This window comes from Triticum aestivum, chromosome 4B (assembly GCF_018294505.1).
Source record: "Triticum aestivum cultivar Chinese Spring chromosome 4B, IWGSC CS RefSeq v2.1, whole genome shotgun sequence".
In the NCBI taxonomy this organism is placed as follows: Eukaryota; Viridiplantae; Streptophyta; class Magnoliopsida; order Poales; family Poaceae; genus Triticum; species Triticum aestivum.
In genome coordinates, this window is record NC_057804.1 from 631,291,213 (window position 1) to 631,302,527 (window position 11,315).

An 11,315-nucleotide genomic window follows, 5' to 3' on the forward strand; every position below is an offset into this window, starting at 1 on the left:
TCTACATGTAAATGTAGCCAGAGGCGGAACCAAGATTGAAGCAAACCCCGGGACAATTTTTTTTCTGGCACCATGAATAAATATTGGCACCTATAACCAACCTAGGAATACCTCATAACATTCCTAAAAATTGAGCCTTATTTTGTACTCCCTCCGTTCCTAAATATTTGTCTTTCTAGAGATTTCAACAAATGACTACGTACAAAGCAAAATGTGTGAATCTACACTTTAAAATATATCTATATACATTCGTATATGGTAGACCATTTGAAATCTCTAAAAAGACAAATATTAAGGAACGGAGGAAGTATGTTTTTGCTGGGTGACGAGTGATGTTGCTGATGACTGTAAAAATATTAGAAAGAATCAATGACATATACATACATGTCGGCGTGGAATCATGTTATCCAAGGCAGCACTAAAAAAAAGGATTCCACGCTGATGACTGTAAAATCATTAAAAAAGATGCATTTTTCTTCTACAACAATCTTAAAATGTTGTGTAGGCTCAGTATCTCGACGGTATTCAAAGGATTCAATGCATCTGTACCATGTTAAAAAAATGCATCTTTGATCTGATCATATTTGTGTATATTATCATTTTGGCATCCAATCCTGGCATAGCCAGTACAAAAGATTCCACGCTGACTTTGGAATTTTCAAGGTCAACTTCTACTGCAGCGCATACTTGTATATACTTCAGGCCAGGGAAAGGAACGAAAGCGTATCTCAGAGCAGGTCAGTTTGTACTTTGTAGTAAGCGCCTAAGCGGCAAACAGAAATGGCAAACGATTCTTGGCGCGTCCGAGTGATTCGCAGGAGCACCGTCAAGGCCTCCATTACGCGGCCCGGCGCCGTGCTCCCCGTCTCCAACCTCGATCTGTTGTATTACCCCATGCCGCTCTCGATGGTCTGCGCCTACCGCAGGCCCTCGGCCGGCGGTGGCTTCGCAGACGTCGTGGCCGCCTTCGACACCAAGCTGCCGTCCCTGCTGGACCACTTCTTTCCGCTCGCCGGCCGCATCGTTGCCAACCCGCGCTCGGGGCTCCCGGAGGTGCACTGTGACAACCAGGGCGCGGAGCTCGTCGTCGGCGAGGCCGGTGTGGCGCTGGCCGGCCTGGACTTCCGCGACCTGGACGCGTCGCTGGCGAGGGTCGGCGTCCCCGTCCAGTACGCCGCGGACGTCGCGCTGTCGGTGCAGCTGCTGTCGTTCGCCTGCGGCGGCTTCGTTGTGGCCTGGAGCACCAACCACGGCCTCGCGGACGGGTGCGCGCTCTGCATGATCGTCGACGCGTGGTCTCAGCTCGCGCGGTCCGGGACGATCGTCGCCGCCCCGAACTACGACCGCTCCGTGTTCCGCCCCCGTGCCGCGCCGTCGTACGGCCCTTCGGTGGGCGATCTGTTCATGCCGTTGGCGAGCGAGCGTCTCGTCAACGCCCTCACGGCCAGGGGCTCCTTGGTCGGCCGCACCTACTACGTCGAGGAGCGGGACCTCACCATGCTGCGCGCGCAGGCGAGCGCCGACGGGGAGCGCGGCGCGAGCCGCGTCGAGGCGGTGTCTGCGTACCTCTGGAAGGTGTTCGCCGCCACCGTGGGCTCGTCCGACGACAGTTGCCGCATGGGCTGGTGGGTGAACGGGCGACGGCGTCTCACAGCCGCGCCGGAGGAAGCCATGCGCAACTACGTCGGCAACGTCACGACGTTCGCGGTGGTGGAGGCGAGCGTGGACGCGATCCAGCGGCGGCCGCTCCCGGAGATCGCGTCGATGGTGCGCGAGTCGATCAGGTCGACGGCCACGGACGAGCACTTCCAGGAGCTAGTGGACTGGGTGGAGGAGCACAAGGGCAATGGCAATGGCAATGGCAAGGCTGCGGTCAACAAGTTCGTGGAGACAGCAACCGTCGGGCTGGGCAGCCCGGCGATGGGCGTGACGTCGTTCACGTCCTTCAGCGTCGACACGGACTTGGGATTCGGGCACGCCGCCGTAGCGATGCCGACGTGGGCGGACTGCGGTAGGCTGTGCTCCGGCTTCGTGAAGATCATGGCGCGTCCGGAGGGTGACGGTGGTGGTGGTGGTTCCTGGATCTTCGGCATGTCCATTTGGCCCAAGCTCGCCGCCGCGCTGGACTCGGACGAGCAGCGCATCTTCAAGCCTCTCACCGCCGACTATCTCGGCCTCATGCGCTGGACTCGGTCGCATGCAGCATGCATGCATGATGCTCATTAATTAATTTAAGATTAAGTTGGCCAGCGATTCACACAAATAAACCACAGGTTCTGTTTTCAGATCTTGTTTTTGGCTAACAGTATTTGTGTGATGGATCCACACAAGTTCTTTTACTGAATTGGCGGGTGACGGATCCGAGTAAAATGCATGCACAGAACCACCAATTTAATGTCATAACTATCACAAAATCAGCGAACCAACCTGTGATTGGATGGTTAGAGGGACTGTGGTATCCCCATCCCACCAGGGTTCAAATCCTGGTGCTCGCATTTATTCTTGAATTTATTTCAAGATCCTCGCCGTCCGCTTCTCCCTTGCCGCCCCTCCCCTCGTCCCTTCTACCAGCCAACCCCAATCCTCGTCGTTGTTGCTGCCGAACCTTCATCCCCGGGCAACTGCTGCCACGGGAGACATCGGTGACGGTCCGCTCCATCCCCCTCTTGGTCCAGTTGATCGTCGTCCTCGCACCGCCGTACTCGCACTCCACCTCGGGTGTCCAGCCGCCATCCAGCTCACCCCGACGCCCAGCCGTCCTCGCGCTCCACCCCGTCGCCCAGCCGCCATCCAGCTCACCCGACGCCCAGCCGTCCTCGGGCTCACCCTGTCCTGACTGCATCCAGTGCGCGAGCGCCTACGAGGTCGGGGAGGAGGAGGCGGTGGTCGAGGAGGACGTGAGGGTGTCGTGCGAGGTGAGCCAGATCCCCGGCCAGAGACCCAGGGCGAGGCCCGCGGCGCAATGCATCATCTTCAGCACACTCGGATCCCGCCATCGGCCACAGAAGCAACAACGACGTCAGGGACGACAGCCTTGGCGGTCTTCTTCCATGGCGAGTTGAAGCCGAGCTCCTGCAGCGCGCCCTTCGCCCAGCCCCGATGTAGCTGACGACCTCCCTGGTCTCTGTTGGAAGTCGTGATGGGGAGTCCGGGCACGTCGGTGAGGCACACAAGCTGTTTGATGCAATGCCACAAAAAGAGGAAGGGGGAGGAAGAAGACCAAGCCAATTTGCTTATGTGGCATTTTTTTCATGCCAACTCATTCTGACGGGTGGGCCGCTCCGATTATTGACGTCATCGAAACCTTTAACATCTATCATCAGTGTTTTTTGCCACTATCAACTTTATTGTTCGATGCAAAATGTCACGTTTTGTAAAGTGGTGGTTTCCGGAGAGTTATGACGCTATGGTGGTTCTGTGCATTTTAATCGATGGATCCACACTGACACCGCACTTCCTTCTCTTTTCTTGTTTCTGAAATTTTGGATTCACCAATGTTCCGGGGACGACTATACAATAAAAACAAGGCTTGTGTGAATGAATAGAAGCAACTAGTCCAAGTAAAGTCATTTTGTGTGTTTACATATAATTTGTTTTGTAAATACATCGGGAGTTATAAAACTTGCACGCGACAGTCAGTTTGATGCATAAACTTGTAAAATACATGTTTTTGATCATCAAACTTGCGCGGACGTGCAAATACGGTGCTTTCTACCATATCCGGCCGTATCCCGTGCATGAGCGGCAAAAAAAACGTGGCAAGGGCCCGCTGTTGGTGGCTGCGAGGTGGGTAATCCACATGTGTTTTTTTTTGGGCCAAAAATCACCCTTGCATTTCATTTTTTTTACCCAGAAAATCCTGAAATAAAATAGGGTGGAATTCGACCCCATTATCTGCTGCAATTCGCGTGCACATGCAAGGCAATCAGCAAACTGACTTTTGACGTTTAACATGAACAATTAACTTTCTATAACAGAACCATACGAAATAAAATAAAAATCAAAACCGGGAAAGGGTTCCCAAAAAAATGGAATCCCCGGTTCGAATCATCCAGTCACAATGATGCATAAAGCGATAAACACAATTTATACTATGTAAGAAAACGACTTATGTTCTTGATAATTTTTTCGGACAGATCGACTATAAATTTGAATATTATTCAAATAAAATATCTAGACAAAAGGAAAAATATTGTTCTAAATCTGTACCTTTAGCCTAAAGGATATATACCTTGGTAGTCCAAATAAAATAACAAGCTAAGATCTACGTTATTTTTCATCGGCGGCGGTTGCTGTTCTGGGGTGCTGGTCCTATGGGGCCTTAGCACGACGACTTCCCGACTGTCTATTACAAGAAGTTGTGCCCGGCTCCGGCGATGGAGGGGCGATGACGACGACGCGCCTTCGGCTCGCTTCGGTGCTTGTAGTCGTCGCTAGGTGGTCTATGAATCTGGATGTAATTTTTATTTTTGGTATTCGTTGTACTGCCATAATTGAAAATGAATAGATTGAAAGTTTTTCCGAAAAAAAATATAACAAGCTAAGATCAGGTGGTGTGATTAGGACGCTAGCACTATTACAGCTAGTGGCCGGTTCGAAATCCCTCAGAACCATTTTTCTAGCACAATTAATTGACAGCGCACTATGACGTGTGGGACCCGGCAGGAGACTGTTTTAACATTACCTCTGTTGGAAGGCTTTTGTACAAAGTTAAGTAAAACTCGAGGGTGTTTCTGTAATAAAATATCACGTGCACATCGCTTTAGCCGCTGACAATGGGCCCTGGCCACCTTGGCATGCCACGTAGTCAGTGAATACACCCGTGTATGGGAAATGTGACCGTATTTGCACGCCCGCACAAGTTTGATGACAAGAAACACGTATTTTGCAAATTTTTGGACAAAACTGATCGTCATGTGCAAGTTCTATGACTCCCGATGTATTTACCTCATTTGTTTATTTGGTATACTAATCTAGATGTTTGGTTTCTTCTAGCTTATACAAGAGCTCATGTCTATTCCTAAAATACAAGGTTTGTGCAGATTATGCATATACATAACTAATTTACATATGTGTAAAATGTATTGGAGGCCCTAAAAGTATTTCAAGTGTGTCAAGTAGGTACTAAACGATTTCAAACTTTTAGGATCTACTTGACACACTTGGAATACTTTTAGGACCTCTAATGTGTCCATGTCAGGTTGTTCTGGAGGTGATGATCACATCTATAACAAGGAAGCTCTAAGTCAGATTTACTCTGGAAGGTTGTTTCTCAAAAGAATTTTTGGCAGCACATATTACTGCCCTGATATGTTCTGAAATCCTGAAAAGGTGTGGAAGCCTTCCGTTGGCAATTTTTAATATACCTGAAAGATAAAGCAGATACCATGAAATTCAACTATAAAAAGGTAACAAACAATGCATCTTTACCGACTCTAATTGCCCAAAAGTTAAATGGCATGGATGCACCAATGGTCTAGTGGTAGAATAGTACCCTGCCACGGTACAGACCCGGGATCAATTCCCGGCTGGTGCAAAGTGATTTTTTTTTAACTTTTGGCGGATGGCATACGAAATTACCATTTTGCTGCTGGTCAGGTGCATTGGGCCGTCATTCTGCCATTTTGCGTGGGCCGTCTTCCTTTTTTCTTGATAGGCAGGGGAGGTGGTTCCTTATTTTTAACTTTTTATGAAAGGAAAAAAACAGACCCGGGATCGATTCACGGCTGGTGCTTTTGCATCTCGTAAGAATGGCACAATTTTGATGAGTTGGGCATCGAAGATTGATTTCTTTGTTCAGCCTACATGGAATCCTCCTCCGGCGTCATCGATCAGTTGCTTACCAGCGGTCAGCACAAGAAAAAGCGCTACTCCTCTAGTCCCCTTCTTGCACCGGAACAACACGAGTACACGAGGACGAAGACGAACTACTTGAGTCTTAAAAGTTACATATTTGCTAAGTCACATCTAGATGAAATATTGTTATCTCACATCTAACTCTCTAGCCATTAGATATACTCTCTCCATTTCATAATATAGTGCGTCCGCGCTTTTTGAGATTTAAATTTAACCATAAATTTAACCAACGTAGAAAACTGCGGTGAGAGCAAAAAAGATAACATTAAAAACTTCTTTCGAATACAAATTTAATGGTATAATTTTTATTCCTGCCGCAGCCGTCCACGTTGGTTAAATCTATTGTCAAATTTTAATCTCGAAAAACGCAAACGCGCTATGGAGGGAGTAACATATTAAGATTTGTGTTTTTTAACCTCACTTCTTCGTATCTTGTTTGTTTGCCGACGCCAGCCTGGCAGCTTTGTTTTGCCTGGGCCGTTTCCTGTTGTGGCCTTTTTTTCCATCGATTTTTTGTGTGTGTGCTGGTCTTGTGTAGTCTTTTGAGCCAGTTGTTTATTCTTTTTAGCCATTTGTGTTGGTTGTGGTGTGGGATCGGCGTCGTTAGACAAATCGCTCTAATACCATGTGGAAAGTGTAGGATGGCTAATGTTTCTATTATTGTGTGTATTAATCTGACCCTCATATAGAAGTACACTTGGGAGAGAGACTTGGAGTACAATGCAGAACATCGTTTAAACCTATCTTATCTTTAGTTGTGCTTATCTCTACACAATTATATTTCTAACATTTTTCTTTCTTTTTCATTTTTTTGTCAAATCCGTGAATAAATTTTTTGTGAATAATATTATGAAATTGAAAACATATTTTTATTTTTGTGAAAAGCTCCCACGTTCATGAATACTTTTTATATGGAATTTCTAAATCACACCTAGATGATTTTTGAGGATGTCTCATCTAAGTTTGTCACCGCTTGCTTTAGTTTCTATAATTGTCGATGTTTTGTTTGTCACAAATCCTTTTGTTAGAATGTTTGGCTTCACTTTTGTTGGCCCATCATCTTTTTCCATTTTGTTTATGTTTTGTGTTTTCTTTGCAAAAAATATTACTTACATTTGTTTTAGAAAAAAACAATTATCCGGTTGCATGTGTGTCCTCCATGTGTAACCAAATGCGATGTGATCTAAGTGTAGAACACCGTCAGCCAGTTTCCAAAGCACGGGCTGGTTTTCACAACTTTGTTAAGTTTGAGAGGTTCCATGACGATTTTTTTGTTTTTCTTTCTTTTCTCTATTTTCGCTATCCGGTTTTTTGTTTGTATTTTTTTCTTTTTATGATTTTCAGTTAGCTTATTTTTTTTCTTTCTTTTTTATTTTGTTTTCTTGTCAAATCTGTGAGTCAGATATCTGTGAGTCATATTTTCTATTAAATTTCATAGTAGCACCAGTGGTCTAGTGGTAGAATAGTACCCTGCCACGGTACAGACCCGGGTTCGATGCCCGGCTGGTGCAAAGTTTTTTTTTTTACACTTTTGGCGCATGTCATACGGAAATGACCATTCTGCTGGCCAGGTGCTCTGGGCCATCTTTAGAGGGAAATGGTTCTCTTTTTTTGTTCCTGGAAAGGAAAATGCAGGCACGGGCTCGATTCCCTGCAGAATGGCGCAATTTTGATGGTTTAGGCATCCGAAATTGATTGCCGCCGTTGAGCGAACAATGAACACGACCTGTGAATCTATGGGTGACATGAACCTTTTACTGGCAGTATATATCTGTACTTGTTGGGCATCCAGCGAGTGGATAATTTTACCGGCGAGGGCGCGGTGACGCGGCACCTCTCCATCCAGACACCCGAACTCCGCCGCTCTCCAGCCGCCGCCAGCACGCCATGCTCCCGCTCGCCGCCGCAAGGGCCTGCCTTTCCTCCCCGGCGCCGACGCCGAGACCCCCATCCCCATCCCGAGCGGCGTCTCTCTCCCCCCTTCTCCGTCGCAGCTCCACCGCCAGGCAGCTCAGACCCGCCAGGCTCCCCCTCCTCCGCCCGCTCCAGGCCGCAACGGGCGCCGGCGCGCCGGGCGCGTCCTCGCGGCCCGCGAGGGACCGCGTGATCGACTTCGGCAAGCACAAGGGCCAGATGCTGGGCACGCTGCCGCCGTCCTACCTGCGCTGGGTGGTCGCGGAGCTCGACTACGGGGACACGGCGGCCTGGGCGCGCCTGGCGCGCGAGGTGCTCGACGACCCCGTCTACGTCGACCGCGTCGAGTGGGAGCACGCGCACCGCTTCCTCCGCGGCGACTCCAAGTTCGACTACGTCTACGACGACGCCGGCGAAGACGGCGACGGGCCGCTCCAGGAGATGGCCGAGCGCTTCGGCTGGGACCTCTCCGACGAGGACGGCTGGGGCCGCCTCGACTTCCGCCTCCTCGGCACCTCCTACGGCGGCCGCATCCCGAGGAAGGCCGACCGGCGCCAGAGCACCGGCAACAGATCCCCCCGCGGCGGCGGCGGCGCCCTGTTCGACGCCGGGGCGGACGGGCCGAGGGGGAAGAGGGACGAGAGGCGGGAGCGGATGCGGACGAGGAGGGAGGAGCAGGTGAGGACGGCCAAACTGGATGTGCTCGGCGTGAACGCCGGCGCGAAGGATGGCGGCGCACTGGGGACGGCGAGGAAGGCCCGCATTGGTGTGGCGGCAAAGAAGGAGATCCTGGGGCTGGGCCGCTGCGGCGAGAGGGCGGCGCCGCTGAAAGGCGGCGAGGGAGGGAACCCGTTCCCCGGCCGGCAAGCCTTCCTCGACAAGGTCAGGAAGCTCAAGGGCGATGATAGCTAGCGCCAGCAGCTAGGCTAGGTGATATCAGGATCGTTTAGTGCTCAATAGACGTAAATTTTGGGCAGTTCATGGAAGCAAGCAGATTGTATTCCTTAGATAAATTACAGTACAAGAGTGAGATCTACTCTAGCAGACAAGCAAGGCACTAGGAATTTAAGAACTTCTTTACGGGAACATTGACACTGTTTGAGTTGCTGCTAGGAATTTAAGAATTTAAGATCGTCCTATCTTCAGCTCGGGGCAGCAAGTCTGTAACTGAAGCAAGCAGAGGCACGCAAGTAAATTATTCAGGGGTAGTCAGCTTCTATTCATTTCGATAAATTACAACAGTAAGATCTACTACTGTACTAGCAGGCACTAGGAATTTGAAAGATTCTTTTACGGCAACATCGACACTGTTGCTGCTGTGAACTTTGCTAGTCGATCGCGTGATTTATGAAATGACGTCGAGGGCAACCCTGTCTCTGATAGATAATGGTGCGCCAAATCTTCAGGTACAGTTTCAGTCAACTCCTCTCCCCGGTAGCCTTCCTCGCAGCACAATTTGTTTTGCAGTTGAGTGACGAGCGGCAAACGCCAATTCGGGCGGTTGCTAAGAACCAGCCAGCCGTCTTATCTGCCCTGCTAAGATTGATTAGAGCTGCTTGATTCCTCCTTTAAACATCGCGTCCATCTTCCCCAACTTTTTTATCTCCACCGCCCCGTGAGAACCGTGGATAGCATCACACCGTCGCAACTTTGTCGCCGGTGAGAAGCACCATGATTGTTGCACCGCAACTCTGTCGCCGAACCATGGATGTTGCGTTGCAGCTCTGTCGCCGGCGAGCAGCACCGTCGATGTTGCGTTGCAGCTCTCTCACCGGCGAGCAACACCATGGATGTTGCATTGCAACTTTGTCGCTGGTGAGCAGCACCATGGATGCTGCGTTGCAGTTTTATCGTTGGCGACAGAGTTGTTACTCAATCGCGTGATTTATGAAATGATGTCGAGGGCAACCCTGGTTGGTTGGTTGCGGCAAATAGGATGAAAATTCATTTGTTGGTTGCTATGATCAGACGTGATGACGACGTCGCGAGGGTGTTTATCCCTTCTTGACGGTGTTGTTATAAAAAATCGACTTAGTCATAGGTGTTAAATTCATATATCTTGTAATAGTTCTGTCGTGGTTGTCTCACTATGTACTCCTCTTGTTGATGACTTTGGCTATATCGCCTTGCATCAACTTTAATAAAAATGGTTGTGTGCATCACAACGATGCGAGGCTGGGCTTTCAACCTCCCTTTTGAAAAAAATAACAACCAACCTCAAAGATGATAGCCAACTAGGTGAATTAATGATCTCATTCGCATGGTGATTGAGATGTAGTAAGTGTTAAATTTTGTGGAAGTATTTGCTGTTGGGATTAGTCGGCATGCTAAGCCGAGTGTTCCCCTGCATGTCATGGCATCGTGCGCTTTCCTTTGCGCCACCCCAATTTGATCGGTCAGCTTCTTATTGGCTAGTTCAAGAGATTGATAGTGTTTCAATGAGACATCTCCAACTTGTTTGTGTTGTCACTCACTTCATTTTCTCTTTCAATACTAGTATGGAGGAGTGAACTCTAGGGATATATACTACTAATTGGTTAAGTAATTGAATTGTTTTATCAATTGGGCTTGCTGAAACTCAATTGACTGAGATTTAACCAAGTCTCAGTCAACCTTGCAACATTTTGTGCCATCGTTTGCAACATTTTTTCCTATCGATTGCAACATCCATCTTGCTTGTTGTAGCATGTCGTCACTCATCGATTGTAGCACACCATCTCAACGGTTGCAACATCCTTCATTAACGATTGTAGCATTTTAGTTAGAACGGTTGTAGAATTTTAGTTAGAACGGTTGTAGCATATCGTCCCTCATCGACTGTAGCACGTCATCTCACCGGTTGCAACATCCCTCATTGCCGGTTTTAGCATTTTAGTTAGAACGGTTGTTGTTGTCATTGCTTGCAATACCCTCGCAATAACGGTTGTTGTTTTGGATGCTCTGGCTCATAGATATCATGCTTTTGCAGATGGTCTTCTTGTATGCCCGCTTGTTTAATTCAAGAGGTTGTTCCTTAGTCGTGATTTGGATGCTTTGATCTTAATTTGCTCAACTGTAGTCTACAGTTATTGAGTTTCTCTTACTAATGGGAGTGTTGGACAAGGAAAAAAAATGTGCTGCTAGGTGAATATGTCGGAACAAGGCTGGATGGTTATTTAAATCCGAACAATTTGATCCTAGGAACTAATCATCAGATTTCAAGTAGAACATCCCTGTGTTTAGTAATTACATATGTAATTGAAGACTTGGATCTAGTGGCCTCATGTATAAAGTCCTTGGTCTTGTTATAGGAGCCTTCCCCTGAATCATGGTCTCGCCAAGATTGTCTTCATCAAGGGAAGGGCAAGTACATAATGAAAGTTATGTGGTATATGCAAATTGGAATAGGAATGGAATTCGGATGCAAGTTAATTGGATTTGGAAGTCGATTAGGCCCCATTTTGCATTTCACACCTATGCCTGGCATTCCTAGAGACGGTCATGTGTATAGGAAATTATATAAAAAAAACTATATAGACCTATACATATTTTATTAGGAAATGGTA

The 11,315-nt window shown here is 48.2% G+C and overlaps 2 protein-coding genes and 1 non-coding gene across 3 annotated transcripts; all 3 read left to right on the forward strand.

Annotated features, from left to right (window-relative positions):
• Nucleotides 1-588: 588 nt before the first annotated feature.
• LOC123089490 (coniferyl alcohol acyltransferase-like) lies at nucleotides 589-2,305 on the forward strand. Its single transcript, XM_044511161.1, has one exon. It carries the CDS (start codon nucleotides 781-783, stop codon nucleotides 2,224-2,226), a length of 1,446 nt encoding a protein of 481 aa, XP_044367096.1. The 5' UTR covers nucleotides 589-780; the 3' UTR covers nucleotides 2,227-2,305.
• Nucleotides 2,306-7,296: 4,991 nt separating this feature from the next.
• TRNAG-GCC (transfer RNA glycine (anticodon GCC)) lies at nucleotides 7,297-7,367 on the forward strand. The gene has a single exon. It is a non-coding gene; the product is annotated as a tRNA-Gly (tRNA).
• A 199-nt stretch (nucleotides 7,368-7,566) lies between these two features.
• On the forward strand, nucleotides 7,567-8,915 carry LOC123093706 (uncharacterized). The gene has a single exon (XM_044515723.1). The coding sequence runs from the start codon at nucleotides 7,744-7,746 to the stop codon at nucleotides 8,680-8,682; it is 939 nt and encodes a 312-aa protein (XP_044371658.1). The 5' UTR covers nucleotides 7,567-7,743; the 3' UTR covers nucleotides 8,683-8,915.
• Nucleotides 8,916-11,315: the final 2,400 nt, after the last annotated feature.